General features: G+C 41.5%; 1 protein-coding gene and 1 non-coding gene across 3 annotated transcripts in view; both read right to left on the bottom strand.

The window, feature by feature from the left end:
- LOC124619201 (poly [ADP-ribose] polymerase tankyrase) overlaps window positions 1–16,882 on the bottom strand; it is a 301,869-nt gene that overhangs the window by 36,327 nt on the left and 248,660 nt on the right. For both annotated transcript variants that reach the window (XM_047145420.1, XM_047145419.1), the window contains exons 14-17: window positions 14,480–14,640; window positions 13,917–14,080; window positions 13,546–13,729; window positions 3,420–3,528 (exon numbers count right to left, since the gene is read on the bottom strand). In XM_047145420.1, coding sequence (XP_047001376.1) covers window positions 3,420–3,528; window positions 13,546–13,729; window positions 13,917–14,080; window positions 14,480–14,640 — 618 coding nt within the window. The remainder of the gene's footprint in view (window positions 1–3,419; window positions 3,529–13,545; window positions 13,730–13,916; window positions 14,081–14,479; window positions 14,641–16,882) is intronic.
- LOC124620787 lies at window positions 2,767–2,886 on the bottom strand. Its single transcript, XR_006980316.1, has one exon. It is a non-coding gene; the product is annotated as a U5 spliceosomal RNA (small nuclear RNA).

A 16,882-nucleotide genomic window follows, 5' to 3' on the forward strand; every position in this document is an offset into this window, starting at 1 on the left:
AAGAAATAAAAGGAGTGTGTCAAATGTTCTTTACTGCAAGTAGAGGTAGTGTGGCATACACACACATCTAATTGCTATGTGAAAAGTGTGCAAGTAAATGAGAAGGCAGATCCTATCAGTACTTGCAAGGCAAGCATAAAGGCTCTAGTCGACTTCAAGTTTAGGGATAGTGTTGCCTATCAACTGTTATACTACAAACACACAAACAGATTATTATAAAGTGTGCTGACATCTGTATTAGAAGTTTGTTAACCAGCTATCACCTATGATACAAACCAGTAAAAAACAAGGGTACTTACACATTTGCTCCTCGTACTACAACACTTAAAGTTATTGTTTCAAATGGTGCATCCTTTACCCTCCCACTATTAACGCACAATTTCCATTTGAGTCTTAACTGGTCAATGTGCACCTTAGTACTGCTACTAAACCCCACAATTTTAACACCGATTGGGCTACATATGGTCCACTGCTGCCACTGGTACTTGGCTGCTTAATGTCTTTCAAACTTCAGTTAGCATTAACTTCCCCTTACATTTTGAGAGAGTTCTGAACACAAGAGTTGAAATTCCAGAAAGATGAACAATCAGGTAATCACTTATTGACAATTATTTATGTATGTCTTTCTTTAACTACTACTATTTATAGCCAAGCACATATTTCTTAAAAAAAAAAAAAAAAAAAAAAAAAAAAAAAAAAAAAAAAAAAAAAAAAAAAAAAAAAAACGGGGGATAGGAGGCATTACAACCATTGCTTAGTTTTCTATACTGGCAGATGTATGGATGAATGTGCATAACACACTGTTAAGTTTGGCTCAGTTCCTTATGCCATGCAAGACAATGAGCTATGTAGCTGCTTTACAGCCTGGATTGTTTGGTTCAGAATTGGTACATCAGAATTTCACAGATAAGTCCTCAGTTTACAGTGTGGGTTTGATTTAAGCCACATGTTAACAATTTAAGGTGACTATTTACTAGTTGACTATTTGATTTTCAACTGCTTTCCTCCATTTATGTCGTTGCAGCATAACTCCCTATTTTACATTTATTTTTATTTGTGATCTGGTATTATATTTTACAACTGTCCTCCTCCATTCTTTTACCATTCCTCCCCCTCCTCCCCCTTTGGCACTAATAATTGTCCAAAGTATATCCAGGCTGTCATCTTGTGTCACTGAGTTCTTGGGCACCTTCTCTTTTACAACTAAATCAAAATGTCAAATGGAAAGTTCTGGCAGAAAGTAAATAACTTACGAGTATAGGTAATAACATCCTTGATCAGTAGAAATGTTAGTCCCAACAATGAGTACTCAGCCAGCATAATGTAACTGTACAGGAGAGAGAGAGAGAGAGAGAGAGAGAGAGAGAGTGTGTGTGTGTGCGTGTGTGTGTGTGTGTGTGTGTGTGTGTGTGTGTGTGTGTGTGTGTGGAAAGGGGGGGGGGGGGGGGTGTGTGTTTGTTTGTGGTATAATGGGTCCAAACTACAGGGTCATCAGTCCCTTTTTCCTGACGCAAACAAGGCTCAAGGTAAAACACCAAAATTTAGTTTGGAAAATTAAAAACGGGGTAAAAGTAATGGGTAGCCACAATGAAACAGAAAATGAAAGAAATGAACAAAAAAGGGGGAAAACGTACACCACAAAGAAAAGCAGAGGAAGGTATTAAAACCGTAGAGCAGATGGTCTGGGCTAGCTGATCAGAAGAATAAAAGGGGATGAGCCAGCCACTCTGCAACACACTAAAATGTCCAGCCCAAAAAGACAAGGCAAGATGAACAACAAGGTAAACGAAACACAAAGAACGGGTGACAAGAGTGTTAAATCGCAGGGAGGGTGGAGGCCTCAGAGATAAGGCCAGACCCCCACCCTTAGATGGTATGACAACCCCCTCCCCTCATGAATAAAACAAAATGTAAAACTTGACCAATGCCGAGCCAGAAAAGTACAACAGATCCCCTGAGAATGGCTTGCATGGATGACATTTGTTGTCTCCTTGATAACACGGAGTTTATTTGGTGTACTGAGAGTGCTCCATTCAGTATCCCAGATTGCGAAAACTTGGTGGCAGAAGACCAATCACAAATTGGTCTCCGTCAGGCCAATCTCCAGAGTTGGTTTACTGGTAGCCTGTTTGGCCATGAGGTCAGCAAGTTCATTGCCCGGTACCCCGACATTCCCTGGGGTCCAAATGAAGGTCACAGAACCTTCACTGTTGCAGAAGGCACAAGGACTGCTGGATAGTCATTACAAAAAGCATTGGTCGAGAGCCTGTAGGCTACTTAAGGGGTCACTACAGACGACAAAGGACTCACTGGCACAGGAATGGATATGCTGCAGAGTGTGATAGATGGCAACCAACTCTGCAGTGAAAGCACTGCAGCCATCTGGCAAGGAGCACTGTTCAGTACGGCCAGTGAGCATAAGCAAAACCAACAAGACGGTCGACCATTGGTCCACCTGTGTAGGACATTTCTGAGCCCTTAAACTCACTGAGAAGGGAGAGCAAGTATCAGTGGAGGGCCTCAGATGGGACTGAGCCTTTGGGGCCTTGTAATAGGTCCAGCCAAAGCCGTGGCCAAGGTATGGACCACGGAGATGTACAAAAGTGGAGCTGTAGTGAAGGTGGTAGAGAGAAAGTGTCCAGTTCATTAACAAGCAACTGGACATGGACGGTGAGGGGATTCCCACTTCTGGGTTGCCTTTTTGGGAGTGCCATGTTGGGGATAAGGAGATGGTAATTTGGACGGCGAGGTGAACTGTAAATGTGGGCAGCATAATTATGCTGAGCGCTAAGAAAAATTAGTTATAGACTCATTTAATGTTCCCCTCCATGGAAATCTTTAGTAAAAGGTGAAAGATTTATTCATCTTGAAGGGAAACCAGTAAAACGTTCTCACTGTACAGAGTCTTATTGTCTCCTCTGATCACATATCAAAGGTGAATTTCCTACAAAATCACTAAATAGTTAACCTGCATTTTTTCTCACTTTTGCTGCATGAAGGGACTTCTATTCCCAAATGTGAGTGGTTTTGTTAGCATTACTCAAGTTAACAATGGTGAAGATGAAACTACTGCAAAATTCAGTTCAAGCGTTAACAGATGGTAGGAAGTAATGGTTCATTTAAAATACTCTTACTGTGTCACTTTGATTTCTAATTTACATTTCACTGAACTTGTAAATTAGGAAGGATAATTTTACTCTTAAAATCTGATTTTTTGTTGTGTGTGCTTCAGTTCCATATCTCTCTCAGATCACGAAAGATGGAATTAATCTGTTATGGAAACAGTCAACTAGAATAATGTTAAGTACACCCATAACACAGCTCAATACACGATATTGAAAATTTTGTTATGCTGTGCTCAGCTACAGACACAGATCAGGCTGCAGTTTTCAAAAACAAAAAAATTTGTTTGATTTTACCTGTGGCAAATATAACAGGATCTGTCTTTGTGTACTGGACATCCAATACCACCTCCAATCCCATAAACATACTGATTGCTTTTTGAGGAGTGTTCAGCAAAATAAATGCCTGAAAGAAAAAATAAATATTTGTTTCTTCTGAAAAAACAACATTAATAGTAAAAATGTACACTCTGTAGTTCATCAGTTCAGGAGAAACATGGTGGTATCAAATCTAAGCCTTTTCAGTTCTGCTTAAGAAATAATCCACTGCAAATTTATTCTTCAATTACCAAATTTCTTGAATACCAAAGAAAAATTCCAAATCTGCATGTTATATTACATCATTACTCATTAGTGTCATTGCATTATTACGTCAGATTATTTAAAATAAAGGTTTATATGGCACCATGAAGTCGCAAAAATTACATATGTAAAATATATGTTACCTTTTAGCATGCTTTAGATGTTAGAAACTGAAGGTGGCTAAGCAACAAGGAGCAATCTTTAAATTCAAAAAATAATAGTTTAAAAAAGAAACAAGATGAAAGAAAAAAATGACAGTAAGTAGTTGCCAAATTCTAATGTGGATTTTCCATGCTAGTGCATCATCTCAGAGTGATTCACAACTTGGTTTGACTTGTGCACCAGACTAATCTCTTCTCAAGCAGCGTTCTTTTAATGTAAGTGAACCAAGTGAAGTGATTCAAAGCATTTTTTCTTGGACCAATTCTCATGTTATTTATCTGTGGTTTTCTTACATTGCCTCAGGTGAATGCCTGGATAGTTTCCTTTCACTAGGCCCCACAATTAAATGTACCCCCCGCCCCCAAGCTTTATCCAGTCTTATCTAATAGTTCAGGTTTAATGAACTTAATGTTGACTGAATGTTAAACTCTAAGCTTTCTTCTCCAACCCAGTCAACAAAACTCTCCTGCAGAAACTCAAAACTTCATCTTTCAGGACTTGTACAGTACAGTCCCAAACTGTTTTGAGGCTACCATTACTAGTGTTTAAAATTTTTTTATTCTTAAGCTATGGAAGTTCAGAAGTTGTTTGAGTAGTATGTTTCCATGGAGCGTTTGAAGAAACCACGGTGTGCAAAACAGAAATTTTATGTGCACTTTTCACTGGGTGATTTTAAAATTTTTTTTTTATAGGCTTAATCAATCACAATGTGTCGAATTGCTTGATTTTGATTTTTTTAATCAATCTTCTTCATAGAAATCTAAGTTTGCAGAATTTTGTTGCGTTCATACTTTTGTCAGTGACAAATTTTGTAAAAGTCTACTAAAAGCAGTTTTACCAAAATGTATAGAAACCGTAACAGAACTGAAGAGGATTGGCATGTGACATACCATAAAAAAGAGGTTTTATTGGTACAGTAAAGGCTGCAGTATATTCAATTTTGCATGGATATTTAGCTGTAGACAAGATCTGTTCCTGATGGATTCCACCCAATTTGACCGAAGGTGAAACACAGCATAATGTCAACTAGAGTAAGAAAGTGCTTGAAAAATGTGATTCAGGAAATTCAAAATCTATACATCATCACTACGGAAGATGAAACTTGGATATATTTGTACGAGCTGGAAAATAAACAGTGTTCCAAGGTGAAGTTAACCCAACAAAAGTAGTTCACTAGCAAATCACTTAGAAGAAAATGATCATGTTTCTTTGGGTACATTGGATAGTTATGCACCTGGAGCTTTACTGGATTGAAGAACAGTTAATACTGAATGGTACACAATTTGTTGTCCAGAAGACATTGATCAAATCAGAAAAATCAACATAATGCCAGCTGTTACGCAATACTTGAAACAGTTGATTACTTGACACAGAAAAAGAATGCAAAATATTCACCTGCTTCATCATCTAATAACTTCTTCCTGTTCCTTTGTGTGAATAAATACATACATGCATGCATGGATACAGACTTTCATCACTTTAAGAAAATGTTGAATCCTTCCAAAACCTTTAAGTACCACCACAGAGTGGACAAAAATGCTTCTAGTATTGGTTTCAGTGCAAGCACAAAGACAAATTTTAGAGGCAAATATTTTGAGAAACGATAATACAATCACACAAAAGAACTGTTTTTCTTCCACCACTTTTGTAAAAACTTTATAAAGCATCCTTCATGCTGATTCTTAAAGTGAAGTAGTTTTCAACAAGAAGGCAACACAGAAGGCTAGTGGGTACAGGTCCGTCATCTCCTACAGAAGAATGTTCAGGTGACTATGGTGGTGGTGGTGGTGGTTGTTGCTGTTGTTGTCGTTGATGATGATGATGATGATGATGATGATGATTTTCAGACATCAATGACAATCATATAAGTGCCAGCTGAATCTGGTTACTCAGTCAGTTATGGCATGTTTTCTTGTAGGGTGCAAAAACATCTAAGGCCATACACACCCACGTCGGAACTGTATAATACTAAGATGAAATAGGAGTTAAAAGGCTGGCCAGGGTGGCCGAGCAGTTCTAGGCGATACAATCTGGAAGCGCATGACCGCTACAGTCGCAGGTTCGAATCCTGCCTCGGGCATGGATGTTTGTGATGTCCTTAGGTTAGTTAGGTTTAAGTAGTTCTAAGTCTAGGGGACTGATGACCTCAGAAGTTAAGTCCCATAGTGCTCAGAGCCATTTGAACCATTAAGTTAAAAGTGACTACATGTTAAATTCAATCAACAGAAAGAAAGACAGATAAAAACAGAGACTTTCTGTTCGAGAAAGTGCCTTAAAATACGTCGAAGACAATGAGCGTCCTGAACTGAAGATTAAATGTCCTTCACCACATTACTATGATGAATAAAAAGTAAGATGCGGTCGACAACCTCTGCTCCGTTTGTTAAAACAGCCGATAACTCAGATGACAAACATAAATTAGAACAAAAGTGGTTAAAAAAAGGCCATTCTGTCGGAAAATGGTGAACCATCAAAGGCTGATGACAATGAGTACAAAGTATTGGGGGATCACCAAATAACAAATGGCGATGACTAAAAAGACAGTGCCCAATTTGCAATCTAGTTAAAATGATCTTCTTGCAGCGAGAGAGCTGGGAGGTGGTCAGCCAAGCCACTGGGAGAGGTTTAATCCACTGGAGTTTGTTCCGATGAAGGGAACACCACTGGTGATGCCAAAGTGACACCACCTGCTGACAGACAGCAGCACAGAGATAATAGAAGGAAATGCAAGAACTAGTGGGTCAAGGAATGAAGACTGCAGCCCTGGCAATAGCATCAGCGGCCTCATTTCCTGTCAGACCGACGTGACCAGGGACCCACTTAAACTTCAAATTGGTTCCTTCAAGAACGAACAGGTGAAAGCTTTCTTGGACCCATTGGAATAAGGGATGGACGGTGTAGAGCACACAAAGGCCCAGAAGGGCACTGAGGGAGTCAGAGCAAATGACACAATTGAAAACCACGTGTTGCTGGACGTACTGCGTGGCCTGATACAGAGCGAAGAGCTCCGCAGTAAACACTGAGCCGTGTTCCGGAAGCTAATATCGAAAAACGTCGTGCCAATGATGAAGGCACATCCAAAATGGTCAGTCTAAGAACGATCATAAACACAGGAACTATCATTAAGTTCTGTGAGGTTGAGAAACTTTTGGCAACAGAGCGAGCCCAAGTAGTGTCCTTATGAAGCAGATGAAGTCCAAGGTGAACATTGGCTGCCGCATGAAGCCAAGGTGGTGTAGGGTGCACACCCATTGGGAAAGTGGCAGGTAGCTGAAGTTACACAGCAATAGCTAAAAGCAAACTCCAGAAGGTAACAGAGAAGAGGGACACACACCACACTGGCGATCACAGGAGTCATCGAAGAAGGAAGCATAGGATGGGTGGCCAGCCATGGCAGACAAACAGCATTCATATCCGCTGAGGAGAAAATCACAGAGGTACGACTCTGGTAGTTTGGCAGCTTCTGCATACAGACTCAACCAGGCTAGTGTAAAAGGCGCCAATGCCCAAACGGGTGCCACGATGGTGGATTGTATTGAGATGGCATAAGATGGACTGACATGCCGAATAGACAAGGCACCAATGCAAATAGAGGAGGGTGGTCCAATTTTCTCCCCAGGAAGTACCGCTGAGTTCACGTAAGGCACTAAGGGACAGCCTACAGTGGGTGGCCATGTAAGACACCTGGGAAGACCAAGAAAGTTTCCAATCAGGCCTGAATCCCAGAAATTTCTTAGTTTCAATGAACAGACGAGCAACAGGCCCATGACGTAAAGATGGTGGAAGAAATTTACTGCGCCATCAGAAATTCACACATAAAATTTTGTCAGTGGAAAAGCGAAAGCCATTATCGATGTTCCACGAGTAAAGCTGATCAAGACAACACTCACGACACTGTTCAAGGAGACAAGTCTATGGAGAACTGCAATAGATGGCAAAATCATCAATGAAGAGGAAGCCGGAGATGCACGGAGGGAGACAGGCCATTATAAGGTTAATGGCAACAGCAAAGACAATAACACTCTGGACAAAAACCTAAGGCACACCATTTTCATGGATAAAGGTGCTGACAAGGCAGAACCCATATGTACCTAGAAAACTCCGTCTTTTAAAAATTCCTGAAGGAAACAGGGCATGTGGCTTCGAAGCCCCACGTGTAGAGAGTAAGTAAGATACCAGTCCTCCAGCAGGTGTTGTCGGCATTCTCCAAATCAAAAAACACAGCCAGTCTGGCATTTCCACAGAAAACCATTCATGACATTGATTGAAAATGTGACAGAGATGGTCAACTGCAGAATGGCGTGCTCGAAATCCAAATTGTGCAGTGGTTAGTAAATTGTGAGATTCGAGAAACCACACCAGCTGGGCATGAATCATACATTCCATTACCTTGAAAACACAGTTGGCGAGAAAAATGGGGAGGCAGCTAGAAGGATGGTGTTTGTCCTTACCAGGCTTAGGCATGAGTATGACAGTGGCTTCACGCCAGCATCTGAGGAACATGCCTTTTGCCTAGATGCGACTGCACATATGAAGGTGAAAGTGCTTGCCTGTAAGAGAAAGGTTCTGCAAAATCTGAATGTGAACATCGTCCAGTTCTGGGGTAGAGGGTCGGGATGAAGCGAGAGCATGTTCTAGCTCCGTCACAGTAAAAGCAGCATTGTAGCACTCACAATTCTAAGAAGAGAATGGTATTGCTTGAGCTTCTTCCACTCGTTTCTGATGAAGGAAGGCAGAGTGATAGTGGGTGGAGCTCAAAATCTCTGCAAAATAGCGGCCCAAGGTGTTTGAGATAGCAATAGGGTCTACTACAACATCATCTGTTACTGTCAGGACGGAAATTGGGGAATGGATCTTGATCCCAGAGAGCTGTTGAAGGTTGGCCCACACGACGGAAGATGCGGTGGAACTGTTAAAAGAAGTAGTAAATGAAATCCAGCGAGCTTTTTTGCTATCCCGAAGAATGAGATGACAGTGCACACACAACTGTTTATAATGAATGCAGTTTGCCATTGTAGTGTGATGATTGAAAATGTGGAGAGCATGTCTCCTCTGTGGGAATTGTGTCGTGGCATCCCTTAGTCCACCATGGGACTGCAACACGGCAAAGTAAGGATGAAGTGCGAGGAATGGAATATTCTGTGGCGGCAAGGATAACATTGGTAAGGTACTGCACCTGGTCACCACAACTGGGGAAAAGTCATTCATCGAAGGTCACCAGGGAAGAGTAAATCCTCTAGTTGACCTTAGAATGCTATTATTTGGGTTTGCATGTAGGTGGAGTAGGAGTCAGCAAACTGATAGGGCACAGGAAATGGTCACTGGAGTACATGTCAGAGAGAATGGACACTCGAGATGACGGGCTAGCTTGGCAGTGTAGAAAGAGGTCCAAATAGGAATAGGTGTGCACGGAGTCTGAAAGGAATGTGGGTGCTCCAGTGCTATGGCAGTTGAGGTCGGGTTGATTGAGGTCAGCCAAGAGGGCATCTCTTGGACAGGTTCTGGGAGAGTCTAAGGGGAATGGTGCGCATTGAAGTCACTGAGCAGTAAAAGGGGTGAGGGAGTTTCTCAATAAGCTGGAGGAAGTTTGCCATGGTGACACCGAATGATGGAGGAATGTAAACGGTGCAAAGGGAAAAGGTGCAGTGAGGAAGAAAAAATTTGGACTGCAACAGTGTGCGGACGGGTGTTCAGGGAGATGGTGTGACAATGAATGTCCTCTGCATGAGCAGCATGACACCATGACTCCCCCATGAAAGGGAATGCCATCCTCGGAGGGGTGAAGGGAGGGTGTCAAACAGACTGGAAAGAAATTTGATAGGTCAAAGTGGTCATGAGGACGCAGTTTTACTTCCTGAAGGCAAAGAGCAAGTCAACGCTGCAATTCAAACAGTAGCTGTAATTCCTCCTTGTTGGATCTCAGGTCGTGTGTTCCTTTGCAGGAAAGCATATGCTCCTTTGGAGTCATGAGGAGGAAAGGGGAGGAGGGAAAAAAATGAAGGAGTGTCACCTCGGCGGCTGCTGAGTGCCAGCCTTCGAAGATGCTCTGCTGTAGGGTGCATGGGCTAGAGGATCCTGCTCCATGAGATCTACAGAGGCATTGGCATTCTCCCCCCTGATCAGTCAGCAGAATCCAGGGCAGACAAATAGCTGACAGTGCACAATGACGACACGAAGGTCGGCCAGGATAGGGTACTACATGGCGACATCGTTTAAGAGGATCTCCCGGTTGGCGAAGAAGAGCGCTTGCCTTTGTTTGATTGCTTGGAGCCTTTGCAGTTGACAGATCACGATTCAGATGTTTGCTGGCTGGGGGGACATAAAATGTCTTTGTGGGAGCACTCCTTCTGTCCTTTCCAACCCACTGGTTGTGCAGCATATGATTTCGCCGCGTGAGGTGAAAATTTAGTGGCTTGTTGCACTGCTGGAGAAGGTAACGGGGATGCTAGCATGGCAAGGGGGGATTTTACAACTGCGATGCTGAATTTGAGGTCGCATGTCTTTGTGGCCATGTCCTTCATGGCGCAAGAGGTAGCAAGAACAGTACTTTAAGTGCTGGATGGTAAAACACAGGATTTCTGACTAGCCAACATCTTGTGAGCAATAGAGTAAGGCACTTTTTCCTTCACCCAGGTCTCTTAGACGGCCTGCTCATCGAGATGCTTGGGACAATCTCCAGAAGAGGCTGCATAGTTGCCATTGCAATTGATACAGCATGGAGAAGGAGGCTGACAGTCGCCCTCAGGAGCATCCCTATCACAGATTACACATTTGGCCAGGTGTCAAGAGGAAATTGGGAGTGTGGTTGTAGCTATGACAATGGTAGCAACACATAGGATTCAGAATCTATGGTGAGACCATGATAACTTCACACCGTGCTACTCTAACAAATGTGAGAAAAGAGTGTGTGTGGGCACTAAGGATGCGTCTACTCTTTTCATCACCTGATGGACTGGAATGACACCCCGATCAGAAAGGTAAGTCTGGATTTCTGTCTTGATCAGACCATTGATCAGCCTAGTGTAAATAACACCACATGAAGAATTCAGCGTTTGATGGTCTCGACACAAACAGGATAGCTGTGGAGGAGCGAAGTCGCATGCAGTTATTGTGCTTGAGAATCGCAAGTAGTCTCCAAAAGAAAAGTGCCATTGCGTAAATGACAGCAGGATTTCACAGCGCCAGCAACTGCATCAACACCTTACTGAATAGTAAATGTATTTACCATAGCAAAGGACTGAGTCTTCAGTATGCGAAATAACAAAGAACTGAGGTGCAAATGGGAGGGTCTTCGATTTGTTAGCCTCATTCCATTTACGTTTTGTGATGTAGACTAAGGAGGAGATGTTTGGCTAATTGCAAGAATATCGCCCAGGATTGCCAGTGTCTCCAATGGTGCTCCTTCCAACTGGGATGGGGGAGGAGGGGGTCCTCAGAGGTGGGCTCACCCACATTAGGTGATTGTTCACTCCCCAGGTCACACCTCCCAAACACTGATAATTTGGGAAGGTAACAGCTCAGGCAATAACCCCTCCCTGGGCGTGGCCTTTACCAGGAGGTACACGTGAACCCTACCTGTCGACCCGGGGTTGGCAATTGCGCGTTACGCTGTCATCTGTCAGGTGCCAGACGTGTGGGCCAGCCTTCAGGAGCGCACTGGGAGGAAGAATAAAAAGAGGAACCTCAAATGCCAAAGCAGAGGAAGGATAGGAGAAGGGGAACAAAGAAGGAGAAGGGGAACATAGAAGGAAAACGGAATGAAAAACAGTGAAATGAAATGTTCTGGGGTCAGGCTACTGAAAATGCAGAACACATTCCCAAAAACATCACAGACATGTTTCCCAAGGGAGAGAAAAAGGAATAGGAAGAGGGTAGACATGCAGCACAGACAGGAAAAGATGCTGCAAAGACTATGGCCCCGTGGTAGCCAAGCACGAACTCTTCAAAGAGTGGTGAGGCCCTTGGGGATCTCAGTCAGTTATAGGTGTGGCCTTAAGTTCAATGAGGAACAGGAAAGAACAGCTTGAAAAATAAAGGAAGGAAGGTTATGGTTTAAAATACTACTGATGACAAGATCATGAGAGAGATGGGGAAAGGGGGGTGGGGAGAAGGAAATTAGTTGCATCCTTATCAAAGGAAACACCCTGGAATTAACATTAACAGAATTAAAGACACACCTACAAAACAATCTGTCCACTGATTTCTCGTTGAAAGTATAAAGGGGTCTCAGTACATAGAAAGTGTGTTACAATAACCTATGGAGCAGAAAAAAACATCAAACTTTATTCATTTAATAACTGAAGTTCACCATGTATTAAGTTTAATTTACAAGTCTCCTCCTGTTCACTTAAGAAGCCTCAAGCCTGGTGGATTCTTATAATTCAGCTGTAATAAGTGACCAATAGAGTTTCAGTAGGTATTGTACACTATGTGATCGAAACATACGTTTTTCATATTAGGTGCATTGTGCTGCCACCTACCGCCTGGTCCTCTGTATCAGTGACCTCTGTAGTCATTAGACATCGTGAGAGAGCAGAATGGGGTGCTCCACTTTGAATGTGGTCAGGTGGTTGAGTGTCACTTGTGTCATATGCCTGTAAGCGAGATTTCCACACTCCTAAACATCCCTAAGTCCACTGTTTCCGATGTAATATTGAAGGGACCTCATCTGTTGACTGACACGAGACCACAGACAGTTGAAGAGGGTCGTAATGCATAATAGGCAGCAATCTATCCAGGCCAGCACACAGGAATTTCATACTGCATCAGGTCCCACTGCAAGTACTATGACAGTTAGGTGGGAGGTGAGAAAACTTGGATTTCATGGTCGAGCGGCTCATAGGCCACACACCACGCCAGTAAATGACAAACGACACGTTGCTTGGTGTAAGGAGCATGAACATTGGACGATTGAACAGTGGAAAAACTTTGTGTGGAGTCACGGACCAAGGTACACAATGAGGCGCCCAATGGCAGGGTGGGGGTATGGTGAATGCCCGGTGAATGTCATCTGCCAACGTGTGTAGAGCCAACAATAAAATTCGGAGGTGGTGGTGTTATGGTGTGGTCATGTTTTTCATGGAGGGGGCTTGAAACCTTTGTTGTTTTGTGTGGCACTATCACAGCACAGGCCTACATTGATGTTTTAAGCACCTTCTTGAAGAGCAATTTTGGGATGGCGATTGCTCCTTTCAACACGATCGAGCACCCATTCATAATGCATAGCCTGGGGAGGAGTGGTTATACGACATTAACATCCCTGTAACGGACTGGCCTGCACAGAGTCCTGACATGAACCCTACAAACACCTTTAGGATGTTTTGGAACGACGACTCTGTGCCAGGCCTCACCAACCTACATCAATGCCTCTCCTGAGTGCAGCACTCCATGACAAATGGGTTGCCATTCGCCAAGAAACCTTCAGCACGTGATTGAAGGTGCCTGCGAGAATGGAAGCTGCTATCAAGGCTAAGGATGAGCCAACACCATACTGAATTCCAGCATTACTGATGGAGGGCGCCATGAACTTTTAAGTCATTTTCAGCCACGTGTCCGGACACTTTTGATCATATAGTGTGTAATTCATAAGAAACTTGGCAACACTTCTAAAAGTGTGCTATCTCTCTAATATACCATAACCAATATTAATTCCTTTAAAAATACACTGCTGAATACATACCTGCACCAAACATGCCTCCAATGTAGGCATGTCGCTCATCAAAGCCCTTTTGTACAATTGCATTTATGAACGGTGATCCATGAAAAAGCATTCGTTCATTAGGCTGATTCACATTTTCTTCAGCCACCTCTTGCCGTCGATGTGAATATCTCTCCCACAGCTTTCTATTCTGCACTTTCTGAATCTGAAATTAAAATATTTGTATATTAAAAGTCAACTACCTTCAAATGCAAATGCCTGTCATACGCACCAAATTAAGATTAAGTTAGGATTTAAATACAAACAACTGAAAGGTAGTTAGAAGATGGCATAATTTGAGGGAATTTTCAGAAAATAAGGTATTTAAATTACTATGGTAAAGGGGTAATTACCCTGACAATATTATATCTACAAAAAACTCCACCAGAATGACCATTATCTCTGTGTTCCCTAATTGTTGACTGCATCTCTTCTTCAACAGCTAGAAATTCTTTGTCTTCAACTAGAAGATCAACCAATAGAGTGCCAGGATTTGAAGGAGTCATCCACAGTGACCCTAAGAGAAATTACAGATAATGTTAGTGGAATAATGTAAAACAAAACAAAATAAAATAAAGAGTAATGAAATTTTTTGGAAGACTGTTCCAAGAAAAACAGTGATAAATACTATAAATTAACCAACAAACACAGTTGTGATCACATTTAAGTTGTTTATTTTTACTTTTAGATGACCAATTTCGATCTTCTAAGACACCATCTTCAGATCTTACAATCCTTGATAGCAACTGGAACCGTTGGTACCTGTGCAGGTGTGGAGAACACTGCCGTCTTCAAGGAATGTAAGATCTGAAAATGATCCCTTAATGATTGAAACCGGTAATCTAAAAATAAAAATGAACAACTTAAATGCGATCATGACTGCATTTATTAATAAGTCTAATGAATAAATACTCACCAGCACTCGCACACAGCTTATCAATCCCTTTAATAAGTTTGTGCCTGTACCCATAAGCACTTACACCAACTTGTTTGAGATCTTCATGACCCATTTCAGCCAGAATGTCAAGAGTTATCTGCTCCCGTTCAAACAACTCGAGGAGATGTTCTAATCCAAGACTGCAATACAGAATGATATATCTATTTTACTCTTAAGAAATGAATGCACGTACCCAGCAATCACCCCAAATTCCATACTAAATGTAAACAACAGAATTGTATACAAAAGGTATTTAGTGTAATCAACATTTCTAGAAAGGATTTCCGTTTCATTTACTGGGTTTAATAATGCTGAGAAGTAAGTTCTTCCATATGTGAAGTAATAACAGGAAATGGAAGTGGCCTTGTTTGTTTAAGTAACTACTGTGTACAGATGCACCTAGATTGATTCACCATTCTCTCACTATGATTCGAAATACAGTGCTTCAGAATAAAAAAGTGAGTTTTGTACTATTTATGTGCCAGAATTCTTAAAATGTGTCTGACAACTGCAATTAAATTTAAAATGCTGTTGTAGGTGGATACATGTCACTTTCACATGCCAATAACACACCAACATCTAATATTTTATAAAAACACTGAATGTTTAACTTATTCTGGCTAACAATTAATAACTAATAAGAACACTAAAACATTAGACTACAAAATTAATCTTAGGCATTACAGATTAAGAAAGATGTATGTAAGCCACTGGTTGCAAGGAACTGCTTCATAGCAACCAATGGACCTTCCTAATGTCCCTTAAATGACCGATAGCAGGTGATAACTCAGTTTGTTAACAAATCATAAATAACAGGCAATAATAATTAGTTACATTAAAATAAAACCATTACATAATTTTTTCAGATATATTCTGTCAGTCAGATTTGTCCAGGCAAAGAATTCCCTGTACAGTGTAAATGTTACACTTATGTGATATAAAACATAAATAAGTGGAACAATGAATTGTAGATTTCTATGATAAAATGAGTGATGAAAAGTGTGAGTACAACCAAAATTTGACTCCAGTGTTAAACTTAGTGTTCTCACTAACAAATCACCCCTGCCAAGTAATAATGTTGCAGAAATTGACTTGCTGGCGTCCATTAAACTATAGTTCTCATTCAAGCATATATTACAACTGAACGACATAAAGGCTAGTGGCATCTTGATTCAAGGAACAAAATAATCAGCAATTGCCGTCGATAAAGAGATTTCAGTTGTGTGGTAAGAGACGGACTGGTATACAAAGCTGTGGAACATTTGGCTCTCAGCTACAAAAATGAAGAGAGGCAAAACGATCATACATTTCCAGAGACAAAATGATCTGTTGACGATTAGTATGGGCTTCAAAAAGAGAAAAAATAAAACTGTGTACATGGAAAAGCTTGGAAGAATGTATGCACAAGCAGTTTGACTACATAATAATAATAGTAATAGCATACATCCTGTAGAAGCCTGATGCAAGCAAATGTTATATTAAACCAGAGTCTCCTAACAGCAGAAGTATAAACATATCTGGAACCAACCAAAGACGTAGGTAAAAAGAAATCAAAATTTACAGAAACTAAGGAAGGCTATTCCAGATGTGGTAGGTACAATGTCAAGACAGAATGGACCACATTTCAGGGCATAATTTTAGTAGGTACAGCCTTGTCGAAATAGCTGATTAACACATTCAAGACCAGGATAGAACTAAGTGACAACAGCTGTGCTTCTAAGTTGTTTTTTGGAGGGATCAGTAGTACCAGGACTGCATGTGATGGCCCAGGGAATCAGCTTGTGAAGTAGGCTGGTGGGATAATTCTCTCCAGTGAAGGTGAGGTGAGAATGGTGGTGTATTGCTGAAAAAAGTCTGCATCTGAAATAATAAGTTTGTCTCAAATGCCAAGACTGTGTGGAAGGGAACAATTGGCACGGAAGGATAGTAACTGTCAAAATGTAAGAATTGCTGTTCATTAGTTGGTTTAATGCGTACAGAAGTGTTAGCTGACCCTCAGTGAGAATGAGGTTGACTCAAGGAAAGTGGCGTGGGACATGGACAAGGGCAATATGAAATTCAATTCGGAGAATGTATTTGGAGATGGCAAAATTTTTAACGGATCAGCCTCACCATGGGTCCACAGGACAAAGACGTTATCAATATATCTCAACCAAACCAGGGTGGCTGAAAGCTTATAGATTGAAGGAAAGTCCCACACAAGCAACCCATGAAAAGATTGTCCCATGGCTGTTCCTCTGATATGTTTGTCCCTAAAATGTAAAACAGTTGTCTGTAAGTATGAAGTTGGTTACAGCAAGTGAGAAGGATGTCATAGGTTTGGAATCAGGTGTCTACTGGTTGTGGTAATGTTTAGCAGCAGGCAGACCATGTACATAGCAG

This window comes from Schistocerca americana, chromosome 6 (genome assembly GCF_021461395.2).
Source record: "Schistocerca americana isolate TAMUIC-IGC-003095 chromosome 6, iqSchAmer2.1, whole genome shotgun sequence".
In the NCBI taxonomy this organism is placed as follows: domain Eukaryota; kingdom Metazoa; phylum Arthropoda; class Insecta; order Orthoptera; family Acrididae; genus Schistocerca; species Schistocerca americana.